At 37.3% G+C, this 16,256-nt stretch overlaps 2 protein-coding genes across 3 annotated transcripts; one reads left to right on the forward strand and one right to left on the reverse strand.

Moving 5' to 3' along the window:
* Positions 1–1,535: 1,535 nt before the first annotated feature.
* On the forward strand, positions 1,536–10,169 carry LOC127119675 (probable inactive purple acid phosphatase 1). The gene is made up of 13 exons (XM_051049969.1): positions 1,536–1,739; positions 1,966–2,057; positions 2,178–2,244; positions 2,397–2,519; positions 2,762–2,854; positions 2,954–3,083; positions 3,326–3,407; positions 3,572–3,704; positions 3,876–4,081; positions 4,167–4,292; positions 4,429–4,523; positions 9,370–9,584; positions 9,708–10,169. The coding sequence occupies exons 1-13, from the start codon at positions 1,569–1,571 to the stop codon at positions 10,011–10,013; spliced, it is 1,839 nt and encodes a 612-aa protein (XP_050905926.1). The 5' UTR covers positions 1,536–1,568; the 3' UTR covers positions 10,014–10,169.
* LOC127119676 (magnesium transporter MRS2-5) lies at positions 10,064–12,518 on the reverse strand. Of its 2 annotated transcripts, none has more exons than XM_051049970.1 (7): positions 12,317–12,518; positions 11,550–12,037; positions 11,382–11,452; positions 11,074–11,202; positions 10,631–10,972; positions 10,489–10,536; positions 10,064–10,403 (listed from the first exon to the last, which is right to left on the reverse strand). In XM_051049970.1, the coding sequence occupies exons 2-7, from the start codon at positions 11,959–11,961 to the stop codon at positions 10,173–10,175; spliced, it is 1,233 nt and encodes a 410-aa protein (XP_050905927.1). In that variant the 5' UTR covers positions 11,962–12,037; positions 12,317–12,518; the 3' UTR covers positions 10,064–10,172. The 2 variants fall into 2 exon arrangements, with proteins under 2 accessions (XP_050905927.1, XP_050905928.1); XM_051049971.1 differs by having other exon boundaries at positions 11,550–11,984; positions 12,317–12,517.
* Between the last annotated feature and the right edge of the window lie 3,738 nt (positions 12,519–16,256).

The following is a 16,256-nucleotide window of genomic DNA, read 5'->3' on the forward strand; positions in this document are numbered from 1 at the left end:
AGACAAAGTTGAAAAAATGAACACAAATAGATATCAAAAATGCATTTTTCGGATGAGTTCATACTCATTCCGAAAATGTATCTCCAAAATAAATGCACATTTTCAGACTTAAAACAAGATTAATTTGAGCAACGAGGCTTGGAATAAATTATCTTTATCTGAAATTCCAACTTCTTTTACTCCTTTTAATATGATGAAACGTAAGATTGAAGATTTGGAGTAAAAATGTGGATTGAGAATCGAAGGGTTTTTTGGTAAAGGTATTTTTCAATCTTATAGGATGCCATAAGAAATTTTCTAATTTTTTCCTTCCTATGAAAGATGTATTCCTATCTCCTTGAAAGTGCCAAACAATTCTAAATTTCTTCTACCAAAACCTTTTTCAAATCAACCTGAGCAATATTCTCATGTAGAAACAGCTCATATGGGCCTCCTCTTGAATAAAATATTAAATTAGGAGAGATTGGAAGTTAAAATTTTCAACCGGCTGTTCACATCCCCAAACACATCCTTGTTCCGTTGTCTGGGATTAACCTTAAGCAACTTAAGCGAACAATCCACCACCTAAAAATTCCAACAATTTTGGATGAAATGATAACATTTATAATGCAGAGACCACATCTTGTGAAATTTGAAAGGAGAAGTCACTCTAGAGGCAAAGAATTTGAATTCAAATAAATTTGGATAATTGTTAGACCTAAGCTTTGACATTGCATTAAAAACTCTATCCAGCCTTATTTCTTAATCTATCATTAGATCAAGTGCACAATGCTGCTTTAGTGTGGAGATCAACCAAATTGTTAGAATCTACTCAAGAAGTAGAACAATCTAAAAGTTAGATTTATTGAGTAATTAATATATTATGTTAATATACAAATTAAATAAATTAGTTATTCAATAAATTTAGCAATTAAAATTTGTTCATACATAAATACAAATAAATATTGTTGTTTAAACTTTAAACTAATTTACACACATTTAATCCGATAAGTTGAGCTACTTCCTCCACTCCTAATTTTTTTTTAAAAATTATTTCTAAATAGTATCTTATTTTTGAAAATTTAATCACATAATTCCTTTTCATTTTCAATTCTAACATAATAAGATAGGAAGCTATATTCCACAAGAGGGAATTAGCCCATAACTTTCAAGTTCAAATTATTTTAATCTATTTTTATATTTGAAGATTTTAAATTAATATATCTTTATGTAAGAATAAATTTTTGATAAAATATTAAAGGAATAAAATGTTTGATAATAATTTTCTCAAAAATAATATTTTTAGAATAAGCATCTAAACATATTTAACTTTTTATTTATTATAAAATGTATAATTTATTGTATTAAATGTAAAAATATTTCAGTTGAAATTGATGTATTTAGTTTTTTTAAAGTTTAAAAATAATTATATTTTCAATACCAATTTTCCAATTTTATATTCAATTATCTAACAATTAAAATATTAGAGTGAGAGAGTGACATATTTGTTTTTGTTTAGTATCTTAATTATATATAGTGTTGTGTGAAGTATAATTAATCAGAATATCATTCTTAAACATCAAGAAAAAATGGAGGAATCAATATTTGTTTTCTTCTCACTTCTACTACTTTCTTCAGTGCTACAAAGTGCACACTCACATGGAAATCATCCACTGTCAAAAGTTGCTATTCATAAATCAACATTTTCCCTTCTTCACCTTGCTCACATCAAACCAACTCCATCACTTCTTGGATTACAAGTAAGTTTCAACCATTTTTAGAATCACAGACACCAGAAACACGACCCTGATTAGGACACATCCTTTTCAGAGGCTTTTCAGAGGTGTCAGTGCTACCGAGAATATAACTTAATTTGCAATAACTTTTATTGGTGTGACTATGTCAAGCTTTCTTTTTTTTGCTTCTAGATTAATTTTCATGCTTATTTTATTATTGTTGATCCTAGTTTAGTTGATTCTTTTGTAGGGGCAAACTTCAGAATGGATAACTGTAGAATACAGTTCTCCAATTCCTTCAATTGATGATTGGATTGGAGTCTTTTCTCCTGCAAACTTTAGGTCAAATTCAAATATCTGTTTATATCTATACCATATAGCTACGAAACTGGCTTTCAAATTCTAGTCCTTTCACAAATTCTATATAATAGTAGTAACAATCAAGCTTGATTGACTTTTCAGTGATTCTACATGTCCAAAAGAAAATGGTAGGGTTTATCCACCACTATTGTGTTCTGCACCTATTAAGGTACATGTGTGGATGTAACCATTAAGGTCTACTAAATTCTTGCAATGGATTTACCAAAATTATTTATCTCAGTTGCTTTTCTTGAAGCCTGAGAAGCTTAATGTTGAAAGAATTGAAGTGATGGTGTAATGTATGTGTCTTCTATTGGACAGTTTCAAAATGCAAGTTACTTGAATCCTCAGTACAAAATAACTGGAAAAGGGCTTCTGAAGCTTCGGCTTATTAATCAGAGATCAGATTTCTCATTTGGACTGTTTTCTGGTGGCTTATCAAATGTAAGTTCGTCATTAGTTTGAAATTCGTTGACTCGCCTTATTTACCTTTTAATCCTAGTATCATGGCTGACATGAATTTCTTTTGGATTTTCGCACATTTGAATACTAATCCTTTATTCAGTAATTTAGATCAGATTCCCCGATTATACAAATTCAATTCCCTCAGAAGCTTCTAGTTTTCACATCTATCATAATTTAGCTAAAATGCAATCACTTATTTGTTTCTGTTTACCTGTTGATAGCCAAGGCTAGTGGCCGTGTCCAATAAAATCGCTTTTGCAAATCCAAATGCACCAGTTTACCCTCGTCTGGCACTAGGAAAGTCGTGGAATGAGGTAAGTTCAACTTCTTCTGTCGTAGATTGCATTACTGAAAAAATGGTTGTTTTACTTTTTTTCAAAATTAAAATGTTAACATTTATCACTTAAAAACAGATGACTGTAACATGGACAAGTGGATACGGGATTAGTGATGCCGAGCCTTTTGTTGAATGGAGTCCAAAAGGAGGGGATCGTGTACATTCACCTGCCGGGACACTGACTTTCACTCGTGATAGCTTATGTGGTAAGTAAGCCAAGCCTTACCTTTGAATTTGTGCACTTCATTTATATACTGTGATTAATTTTTCTTACACGTCCAGATTCTTGTCCGGCACACTTCTGATATAGACACGATCTCTTTGTCTATGTTTCATATATCCTTAACAAGTGCTTAGGCCAGGCCACCAATAGAATCATCAGTTTTACTCACCATATTTTGTTTAATGGAAATTTTTTCCAACAATGTTGGTCATCACTCGCTAACAGGTGCACCAGCTAGATCAGTAGGATGGCGTGACCCTGGATACATTCACACCAGTCATCTGAAAGAACTGTGGCCTAACAGAATGTATGTTATTTCTAGCTTATACTGGCCTATTTATATGCACTTTTTAGCATATCATGTTGTGTAATCTTTTCTATTTAATATTAATAAGGTTGTTCTTATCATGTCATGACATATGTTTAATTAAACTGAATCAAAGTTCTTTGTGCTTTCTGCGTATTGTGTAGATACGAGTACAAGATTGGACACAAACTCAAGAATGGAACATACATTTGGAGTAAACAGTATCAGTTTAGAGCAGCTCCTTTTCCCGGGCAGAAGTCTTTGCAACGTGTAGTTATATTTGGTGATATGGGGAAGGTTTAAACTTTGAACTTTGAACTGTTAGATTCAAAGAAAAGTTAAGATTCATAATGGATTGCATTTGTTTTAGTTTCAAGTTTCTGATAAATTATTTAGATTGCCTTTGTTTCGACATGCTTATGAGATTCTATTCGCTTGGCTGTGAACTGTAATCGTATTATCATGCAGGAGGAAGTTGATGGTTCCAATGAATACAACAACTTTCAGCATGGTTCAACTAACACTACCACACAACTTATCCAGGACTTAGAAAACATTGACATGGTTTTCCATATTGGAGATATAAGTTATGCAAATGGATATCTTTCTCAGTGGGATCAATTTACAGCACAAGTAGAGCCAATTGCATCAGCTGTGCCTTACATGATTGCAAGGTTTTTTTATGGCATACTTCAAAAATGAGTCGAGGAAGTACTTTTCTTTTAATAACAATGAAATTCTAATAATGCGGTTTTCCAGTGGGAACCATGAGCGCGACTGGCCTGGGTCAGGATCCTTCTATGGGAACATGGATTCTGGAGGAGAATGTGGTGTTTTGGCAGAGACTATGTTCTATGTCCCCGCTTCAAACAGGGCTAAATTCTGGTATGGCAGACACTGTTTTATTTGTTTTCTTTTTAGAGAGAATGTTACCTTCTGTTGGATTTAAAAATTTGCATTGATTGAGAGGTGAAACATTCACTGTAAATTGATGTTACATTTTTCTACTCTTGCTTGCGAGGTATTCCATTGACTACGGCATGTTCCGTTTCTGTGTTGCTGACACTGAACATGACTGGAGAGAAGGAACGGAGCAGTACAAGTTCATCGAGCATTGTTTGTATTGGAATGATAGGCCTTGCCTTTCTATTGATTTTCAATGATATATATACAATCAGTTTTTCTCTCTGTCTGTTTGCTATACAATCAAGACTATTTAATAACAATAATATTCTAATAATAACAATGATATCCTAATAATAACAATGATATTCTAATACACCCCCGTAGTCGAAACGGGAGGCTGACGAATGTTGAGACTATCACGAAAATCATCAAAGAGTTGCAGCGGAAGTCCTTTGGTGAAGATGTCAGCGATTTGGTAACGTGAAGGGACATGTAAGACCCGTACTTGGCCCCGGGCGACTTTTTCACGCACAAAATGTATATCCATCTCGATGTGTTTGGTACGCTGATGTTGAACTGGGTTGCCAGATAGATAGACAGCACTCACATTGTCACAATAGACTATAGTGGCTGTTGTGACTGGGCAATGTAGTTCCAACAGTAAGTTTCTAATCCAACAAGATTCAGATACTACATTGGCGACTCCACGGTACTCGGCTTCGGCACTGGACCGAGAGAGGGTGTGCTGGCGTTTGGCAGACCATGATATTAAATTGTCACCAAGATAGACACAGTAACCAGAGGTGGATCGCCTGGTGTCTGGGCAACCAGCCCAATCTGCATCAGTGTAAGAAACCAATTTGCTGACAGAGGAGGGATGCAAGTGAAGGCCGAAATCAATAGTGCCGTGAATATACCGAATTATACGCTTCAGTGCTGACATATGTTGTGTTTTTGGGTCATGCATGAATAGGCATACCTGTTGTACTGCATAAGAGATATCGGGTCTTGTGAAGGTTAAATACTGCAATGCTCCTGCAAGACTCCGATATTCAGTTGGGTCATGATATGGATTCCCAGAAGAGCCACTGAGTTTTGCCTTGGTGTCGACTGGAGTGGGTGATGGTTTGCAAGAGGACATGCCTGCTCGTTCTATAATTTCCTCTGCATATTTTCTTTGAGACAAGAAAAGACCACCTGTATGTTTGGTGACAGATATTCCCAGAAAATAACTTAGAGGACCCAAATCCTTCATGGCGAATTCAGAACTAAGTTTAGACATAATAGAGTCACGAAGAGCATCAGACGAAGCAGTGAGAATTATGTCATCCACATATAGAAGGATATAAGCAGTATCAATACCGCGATGAAAAACGAATAAGGAATGATCAGAGATGCTGTGAGAGAAACCCAATGTGGCAACATAATCAGTGAATCTTTGGTACCAGGCACGAGGTGCTTGTTTTAGACCATAGAGAGACTTTTTGAGTAGACAAACGTGCTCAGGATATTGTGGATCGCGGAATCCAGGAGGCTGGTGCATATACACTGTTTCATCCAGATTTCCGTGCAAAAAGGCATTTTTGACATCTAGTTGGTGGAGACACCATGATTTGGATATTGCAATGCTAAGTACCATGCGAATAGTGGCCGGTTTGACGACAGGGCTGAAGGTTTCACCACAATCGACACCTGATTGTTGATTAGCACCATTACCTACAAGACGAGCTTTGTATCGCTCAAAAGACCCATCAGATTTCTTCTTGTGCCTGAAAATCCACAAACTTCGAATAACATTAGCATTAGAGGGACGAGGAACTAATTCCCACGTCTTATTTTCAATAAGAGCATAATATTCGTCTTTCATGGCCATTTTCCAATTAGGATCTCTTAATGCATCAATTGGATTTGTAGGCAAAGGAGAGATTGATTGGTGGGTTGATGTGTGTAGGTTGAAAAGCTTACGGGGTTTGACAATTCCGTGTTGTGACCGGGTTGTCATTTGAGGTGAATGAGGTGCAGGAGGGGAAATGGGTGTCGGAATAGGTGCAGAGGAGGTGGTAGGTGTTGTTTTTGTAGATGAAGTTGTTGTTTGGGAGGGAGAAGGTGTTTGAGCCGTGGGTGTAGTTTGTTGGGCCGAGGGAGAGGTTGTTTGATTCGTGGTTGGAGGGGGAGGAGTTTGTGGTACTGCTGGTGATGGTGGTTGGGTGACAGTTACGTTGGGAGAGGGGGCTGCTGGAGATGTGGTGTACAAGTGTGAGGGAAGAAGGGGGATTATGCCGTCATCTAAGAAGTTATAGTTAGTCGTTGTAGGCGCATTCATGGTGGAAAAGGGAAACGTATTTTCCTCAAAAATGACATGCCGAGAAATAATGATTTTATGACTTGACAATTCGTAACACTTATAACCTCTATGATTAGACGGATATCCTAGAAAGACACATGGTGTAGACCGAGGTTGGAGTTTATTCCTAGTGGTGGACGGAATTAAGGGATAACAGAGACATCCAAATACTCGGAGGTGTGAATAAGACGGATCTTTTTGGTAGAGAATTTTGGTGGGTGATTGGAGAGTGAGTTTCTTATTTGGAAGTATGTTGTGTAGGTAAGTGGCCATTTGAAGAGCATGGTGCCAGAAAACCGGTGGAATAGAAGCATGAGCAAGGAGGGTTCGGATTATATTATTGATTGTACGAATTTTTCTTTCGGCTTTTCCATTTTGTGGGGAGGTATGAGGACAAGAGAATCGAAAAGACATTCCATTTTGTTCACAAAACTTATGAAAGAGAGCATTATTGTATTCCTTTCCATTGTCACATTGAAAACATTTTATTTCACGTTCAAATTGTGTTTTAATGTGAGCACGGAATTGTAAAAAAATGGAATGTACTTGTGATTTGTTAGAAACTGGAGAAGTCCATAAAAAATTAGTAAAATCATCAAGAAATAAAACATAGTAACGATGCCCTCCGGAGCTTAATACCGGAGATGTCCAAAGATCGCTATGAACAATGTCAAAAGGCATACAAGTAAATGACAAGGAATTATAAAAAGGCAATTTTATTTGTTTCCCAAGTGGACAAGATTGACAAAAGAAATCATTTCGAAACTTATTACACAGCAAAAATTTGTTTCGATGAAGAGAATTTAAGATAGGAGCTCCTGGATGTCCTAAACGACTATGCCATAACTCGTTAGATGAAGCAGCAAAGGCGGATGGTGGTAGTGCTGTTGTGTTTGGTTTTGTGGGAATAGGGTAGAGGTCGCCAGAACTATTACATCTCATTAAAAGCGTTCCTGTCTGAAAATCCTTCACAGAAAAACCGAGATAATCAAATTCAACAGAAACATCATTATCGATTGTAAATTTTCTGACAGAAACAAGGTTTTTGATAAGTTTTGGTGCATGCAAAACATTGTTTAAGGTTAGGGAATTGGGTAAAGATGCATGACCACAACCAATTACAGGTATATGATGACCACTTCCAACAGTAATATTATTACTCATATTAAAATAAGATGTGAGATTACCTCCATTACCCGTCATATGAGAAGTCGCTCCGCTGTCCATATACCATTGATCATCAGGAGGAGAGATGGAGAAAGTATGCATAGCAGCTTGGATGTCTGTCGGAGCATAAGAAGATGAACCTTGCTGACTGTTCATGTGAGGTGGAGCAGTTGCCATGTGAGCTTGCTGAGGTTTAGGACCTAGTATGCCTGATTGTTGATGGGGAGAAACCGTTGTCGGATATGGACATGGTGGAGTGGCCCATGGCTGCCATGGATATGCCCACTGTTGCTGCTGTCTGGGATAAGTGGGAGTAGTCCACTGAGGTTGCTGATAGGGATACTGAGGCCACTGATGTGGTTGTGGCTGGGAACGACCTCCACCACGACCATTGCTTCTACCCCTGCCACGACCTCCACCACGACCATTGCTTCTACCACCACGACCAGCACCATTGTTGTTGCGGTTGTTACGTTGTTGATTTAGAGTGGTTGAGGCCGCGTTATCATCAAGAGATGATACGAAAGCAGAGTTGCTGCTAGAATTTTCTACTTTCTTTGCTTTAGCTGTTTCTTCCAAAATTATCATAGAACGAGCTTTGTAAAAAGGTGGAAGAGAGTCTCCATGACGGATTTGTGAACCCACCGTGGCATACGCATCTGTCAGGCCAGAAATGAGTTGAAGAACAAGCCTTTCGTTAGACACGGGAGCACCGACATTAGAGAGTTGATCAGATAGGGATTTGAGATGTTGACAATAGGCGGAGGCATCAGGAAATTGCTCCATATGAACATTAGAAAATTCTTGCTCGAGGTAGAGAGCCCTAGAATTTTTATTGTCATAAAAAATGTTGAATAGCCTGTTCCACGCATTTTCTGCGGTTGAATCGCGCTCAATGATGGTGTGGAGAAGATCATCAGAAATTGTGCCATAAATCCATTGAAGGACAACAGCATCAAGACGTGCCCAAAGAGTAGGATCAGTGTCTTTGAGATTAGGAGATGATGTGGTTTCGGTTGGAATGATATGATCAATGACTTGGTGAACACGAGCATGGATTTTGAAGAGTTCAGACCAGGTGTTATATTGACCCTTTTCAATACTTAGGGTAATTTTGATAAAATTGGTGATGTTAGAGATGGTGAATGCGGGATGAGTGGGAGGATTGGTATTCTGCGTGGTTACAGAGTTTTTGGAAGGGGAGGAGGAGGGAGATGATTGTTTGGTGGAAGATGATCGATCGGTGCTCATGATGAGAGAAAGAAATCTGATGAGAGAAGCGTGAGTGAGATGAGAGAAAGAGGAAGGTTGCGCAGCCGGTTATGTGAGAAGAGCGGTGGCGCAAGGATTAGGGTTTAGGATCAGTACCTGATGCTTACTGATACCATATTGGAATGATAGGCCTTGCCTTTCTATTGATTTTCAATGATATATATACAATCAGTTTTTCTCTCTGTCTGTTTGCTATACAATCAAGACTATTTAATAACAATAATATTCTAATAATAACAATGATATCCTAATAATAACAATGATATTCTAATAGTTTGGCGTCGGTTGACCGACAAAAACAGCCATGGCTAATCTTCCTTGCACATCGGGTACTTGGTTACTCGTCTTGTATTTGTTATGCAGAAGAGGGATCATTTGCTGAACCAATGGGAAGAGAGAGCCTTCAAAAGCTGTGGCAGAAATACAAAGTAGACATTGCCATCTATGGTCATGTGCATAATTATGAGAGGACATGTCCCATATACCAGGTTTATTCAACTTCATGAAATTTATCTATCTTTCCAAATTTCCGCAAATATAGGACTATTATAATGTGCACCTAAAATGTGCTGTGCTTGTTTTTTTTAAAAATCTTTTGCATGTTGATACAGAATATCTGCACTAGTGAAGAGAAACACGACTATCAGGGAACCTTAAATGGGACCATACATATTGTTGCCGGAGGCGGTGGAGCAAGCCTTTCAACATTTACTTCTATCAAAACCAGATGGAGCATCTTTAAAGACTATGATTATGGATTTGTGAAACTAACTGCGTTTAATCATTCAACTTTGTTGTTTGAGTACAAGAAGAGCAGAGATGGGAAGGTTTATGACTCCTTCAAAATATCTCGGGATTACAGAGACATATTGGCTTGCACCATGGATAGTTGTCCAAGTGCAACAATGGCGTCGTGATTGATGAAATGGCAACAACTTTAATGCATCTAGTCGTGTAAGAACATCGCTTGACAAACAAATAAATATGTAAATATGTGAATAATATACAACTGCCAGTCATGTCAGCTTGGCCAAATTGATTTTGATAGAATGCACAATTAATTTATTGTTGAATTTTTATTCTGGAAGCACTTTTTTGTATCTAAAATAGGATAGTAAGGAGAAATACAATGCTACACAACCAATTCCAGTAATTACTAAAACCCAGTTGAATCCAGATGAGTAGTCAAAAACTGAGGTTTGAAAGTTCATTCCAAATACTCCTGCCACGGCAGTAAATATTGCAGCCACCAATGTTGCCGCTGTAAGAAGCATCTCAAACTTTATTAGGAGGTTTTGGATATTTCCCTGTAACAGATAGAGTGAAAAGTTCAGAATATATCAAATAAATGAAGTGACAGAAGAATGTTGCTAATTGTTAATCTTAACTTACCAGTTTTATGTTGAGAAAATCTTCAGTGTCGTCTATGTATTCTTTGAGCTGCATTACCAGCAAGAGTATTATTATCAATGAAGTTAAGCAATATGGGTGAATTCTAAAACTACAGCTCTGAATAAAGTCTATTTTCTTGTACCGACGATAATGTATTGAGAGTATTATCAATGACGATAAAGTATGCTTCCAGCAACATCTCCAGTGGCTGAATCCTCTCTCCATTATCAGATGAACTTGTTGAACTACCATATTTACTTGAATTTCCGATACTGCTGCTGAAAGTCCTACGCAACATCTGTAAGCCACTCAGTGACTGCTCAGGTGAAGTAGAATCTGATTTCGAAATCACTTTGCCTGATGATGTACGGCTTAGATTAAAATCACTTGAAGGGTAGGCATCCGATCTTCTCCTTTTCTCAGTCAGGCACATCTCAGCCATGTCACCATCGTCATCCATGAGATGTTCTATTTCATCACGAACCTGATAACTATATATAAGTTACTAGTTGCAGGTCATAGAAAGCTAGAAAGAAAGGAAAAAATATATGATAAATAAACATGAGAATTCCACAGTTGATCAACCTTCTGAACTCGCTGAGTCAAAGCAAGAAGGTGACCTTTGAATCTTCGAACACGTTCCAGAAGGAGAGTACTGATAGATGAGGCTAGTTCATCTAGCACGGGATAAATTTCCATCTCTAATTCATTCACCTATAAAACCAAAACCGTTCTTAATATAACAGATTCGAGATGACAGCTTTCTTATGCACATATGGCTAATAGCTTGATCAACGACTTCTTACGCATATAACAAGCTATATAGTGCGGAATCCTGAAACATAAAAACATACAATTACCCCAAATTAGTACAGTTTGTGGTCAGTTAATACCTGTGCATCTAAAGATGTGCATGTCAATTCCAGAGCCAACTCCAATGCCCGAAATTCAAAGGGAAGATCATCTGTTCAAAAACAGAAACACGGTAAGTAATTCTACACAGTAATTACCTCGATCGAAAAACTTTATAATTATACAGCAAAAAGAGGAAGAATCCTTACCAGACTTTTCTTTCCTGAGCCGATTGCATAATTGTGACCTGTACCGACCAACAGTACCATCCAGTGAATTCATGAGAATTACTTCATCCGCAGTGATTATACACCTGATTTGCTCAAGGTTGACAACAATAGCCATCTCCCTTCCTAAAATGGAAGAGGGATAAATGAACATGGGATCCAACAATCGAAGATCTCTAGAAGGCAACGAGCAATCTCTCATAATAGTAGCCTTGTCAAGCGTCACAACCTCGGAGTTTCCATCCTGATCAATTTTTATCCAAGACCGACTCACATGACCTCTCTTCTTCAGACCTGTTATACCAGTCCTATGATTCCCTTGTCTGTTGAAATCATACTCGGGTAAATCGGAAGCATAAAACTCGCCTTGTGTTTCTTCCATTGCATTGTACATTTTACTCACTCGCAGTTCTGAATCTGATACAAGTACTTTTCACCATTAACTAATCAAGTATCATTTCCACAACAACCTTTAATCAATAAAAAAAGGAAACAATTATAAAACATATGAAATAGTTGAATTGATCACAGTTGAAGTAAATGTAACATTAAAAATCACAGCTTTAATTAATATCTTCAATACCCATTTTCCCTACTCAATTATTTTCCTTAGTTTCAAACAAGATATAACCTTTTACATACATACCAGTGATACCGCTACTCAAGTTACTAATTTTATAAAGGTGTGTTCAAAACCAGCGAATAATTGTGAAAAAAATGGAAACCCCTAAAAGAAAAACAGTAGTAACCTGTAGAGTATGTTCTGAGACAATACTGCGTGTGAAGGATTTCCCTTCTCGCAGAGATGAAAGGTTGAAGATTATCGATCGGTGAATTACCATGAACTTGTGATTATAATTTTTCAGGTAGAATATTCAGATTTTGAGTGAAGACTCGTTTATTTTCATATGCGAATAAATAAATAAATAAATAGATAAATGGTTCAACATTAGAATTTTGTACTTAAATAACTTAGTTTTTTAAAAAATAATCTAAAATAATTTCCTTTTTAAATAAATTTTTAAACTATTCTAATAAAAAACCGTCAAAACATTAGTATAAGAGCAATTGACGACTGCACCCTAAATTAAAGAGGAATCGTCAATTGAATTCACTCATGCACATGATACTGTCAATCTAATTTGCGCCTATGTATAATGTTTAAGTGCTTGCGTCAATTAACTAGACACCAGTGTGTGTTGTGTTTTGTTAGTATAAATAGAGGTGTAGTGTCATCCATTTTTTCACATCTATTTTCATTATATTGTAATATTGCTAACATGATTCGTCGTCACGAAAGGAAATTGATTTATTTGAGAGACAAGATTCCGATGGAGATGCTCTTCTAGAACATCTGTCCAAACAAGAAATGGAAATAATATTCCTGCTAATTGCAGGTACATAATAACAGTTCTCTAACTGAATTATTAAACCACTAGGTAAAGTCAATACATAAGTTCCTACGGCTAAAGCAACAACCTTTGCTCCATTGCCAACTCGTAGGTCAACTTCACCTTTTGCCAAATCTCTACTTCTTTTTAGCCCCTGCACATTTGTACAAATGTGAGAACCGCATCCAGTATCTAATACCCATGATGCAGAAGTAGATAAATTTATTTCAATAACAAAAATACCTGAAGTTGAAGTCTCTACTCCATTCTTCGTATCTTCCAGGTACTTTGGGTAGTTTCTCTTCCAGTGTCCGGTCTTACCGCAATGGAAGCAGGTGCCTGCCTTTGCTATGCCTCTACTAGGCTTCAAAGCAGCAATAGTGGGTCTGGGTTTGACAACTTCCTTACCTTTCCCTTTATCACCCTGCTTGGTGGGTCTTTTGTTTTGTCTCTTTCCATTTCCGATCATCAGAATGGACTTACCTTTTGACTTCAGGTTCTGCTCAACAGTCTTTAACATGGCTAGCAGTTCAGGAAGAGATTTGTCCATATCATTCATATTGATATTTAGGACAAATTGACTGAATCTATCTGGCAACGATTGCAAGATCAAATCAGTCGCAAGTTCCTTTCTGAGGGGAAAACCCAACCTTTCAAGGTTTTCCACATACCCAATCATCTTGAGCACATGGGGACCTACAGGGGCTCCCTCAACTAACTTGCCTTGAAAAAGGGCTTTTGAAACTTCAAACCTTTCATTCCTTGCTTGCTCTTGATAGAGCATCTTCAGGTGTTCGATCATCGAAAGCTGCCATGTTCTCATGTTGCTTTTGCAATTCTGAGTTCATGGTAGCTAGCATGAGACAAGCAGTTTCATTGGCATCATCGACATGCTTCTTATAAGCATCTCTTTCTTCCTTAGGTGCAGAACTAGGAGGTTCCTCTTCAGGAACAGGTTTCTCCAAGACATACAACTTTCTATCATGTTTGAGGACAATCCTCAGGTTTCGGTGCCAATTCAAAAAATTTGTCCCAGACAATTTTTCCTTGTCAAGGATTGATCGCAAAATGTTGTTAGAGGTGTTTGTTGTCATGGTAATCTACATGAAATTAATAAAAATATAAGTATCAATAACATATTTAATTAGGCCTTTAATTAAATATGCTCCCACTATTTTACTCAAAACAAATGACCCTCATCATTTGATTCGGAAAATCCTGTTGGAAGATTTTCTAGTGAGTCGAGATCCATATTTCACTTTGTTCTAAGTCCGCGTAGACGGATTACACAAAACTAGGTTATTTAGGTAGGAACTCCTTCCAATTGTATCTAATACAACTCTCGAATATTTTAGTTGGATGAATAACTCCTTATTTCAATCCATCACATGGATCATGTCCAACTCTTGCTTTTAAACACATATAATCTTATTATAATTTGTTTAGTTAAGTTTGACCCATTGTTTTAGCAATTGGATATTACAATTATCCCATTGCACCTTACTAATATAGAACATGCACCTCGCGTAGGCGAAACCTACATTATCCGATACTAGTCTTGATGAGTGCTAAAACTTGGAAAGCATAAACTTAATATTTAATTTGAGGGAATTGCAATTATTCTGATCTCACCGGCTTATTTATCATATAAATCGTCTCTCACATGCATCAACATACATTCACATGCATCAACATATATTCACATGCATCAACATACATAATGAAACAGTTATGGCCCCTAGCGCAATTGTTCTCCCAAGCCAATGAGAGAACCTAAGCTAACCTAATAACGATCTAAGCTTCTCCAAGCAAGATCTTCAAGGTTGTCCTCCTTTGATATTGAATTCTTCTCTTTCTTCATAACATTACATTACAGAAAAGAAAACTCGTTTTTCATACGAGGGAGTGAGATGAGAAGAGAAGTTACATTAAGAGATTAAAAGAGAGGCATGACACGCAGGTCGTATTTTAAAATCCCAAAATAAAATAAAGGAAAACTAAGGCCATAACCGATCACCACAAGACAATAATAATAAACATATTATTATTAATTTTAATTCCTTTAATTAATTAAAACCAAATTAAATTTCAGCGACCGATCACACTACGCAGAGTTAGCCGGGGGTCCGCTGCCCGGTCAGCGGGAACGGGGTTTCCGCTGCCCGGTCAGCGGACGGTGAATGTGACGATGTCGTTTTGCATCAACACAACTCTTGTGCAGTCACAAAACAGAAACCCCGAGAATTGTGACTCTGTGAATATGACGACCGTCACAAGCATGTTACGACTGTTACGTACAACTTGTTACGACCGTCACAGTCCCATGACGAACGTCACGCGGCCAAAATAACAGAAATACCTAGAATTCTGAATATGTAAATGTGACGACCGTCACAAAGCATGTTACGACCGTCACGTCCAGCTTGTTACGATCGTCACAGGCCCATGACGAACGTCACACGGCCAAAATCAGCGCTTTTGAAACAGTCAACAGACGTGATCCAACAAGCCCTCAATTCACAACTCTTTGACGGCACAACCCTTGTGCCGTCACTAACCCTAATGCACCAATTTCAGACCGTCAAACACACCTCGATTGTTGATTTAATATGATTGATCAACAGGTCATTGCTTCACCATACTAATGTCGGATTCCGAAGCAAATGATCATTGATCGCTCAAAGAAGAACAACCATTAAGTGTTTGAATGAACGAAACAGAAACAGTATATCATATATACCGTATTTTGCATTAGGATTACTTATATCATATATATAACTTGATCGATCTCAATTACGTAACCTATGGACGATCGATGTATCGCTGCTTCACCATACTAATGTCGGTTCCGAAGCATAGTCAGCATCAATCATCCAAATCGTACACATATGATGCCAAATTTAATTACTCGTTTATTCTTTGATTCATTTTGTCTTTTAATCATATTAAGACAGAAAATAAACAGCTATCAGATGCATGGTTTCGTAAGTGGATCTGATACCACTAAAGAAGAAGGGCGATCCAAAACGCAGCGGAAATAAAAAATTTCTCCTTTAGTGATTCTTACGAATGGGCATGATCAATGATAGAATCGTTACCTCTTGTGACGATTGAAACCTTTGATGTAGATCTGAGGAGCGATCACGAACGTTGAACGATGACAACACCTCTACTCAGTCCACACGAACAGATTCCTTCAATCTCAGTGCTAGCTGCTACGAATGAAGACTTTGAGTAAGAGAGAGAGAGAGAGAAAAAAAAAACGAAAAATGCAACTGCACTGAATGCTTCTGCACAA

The sequence above is a fragment of the Lathyrus oleraceus genome, chromosome 2 (genome assembly GCF_024323335.1).
Source record: "Lathyrus oleraceus cultivar Zhongwan6 chromosome 2, CAAS_Psat_ZW6_1.0, whole genome shotgun sequence".
In the NCBI taxonomy this organism is placed as follows: domain Eukaryota; kingdom Viridiplantae; phylum Streptophyta; class Magnoliopsida; order Fabales; family Fabaceae; genus Lathyrus; species Lathyrus oleraceus.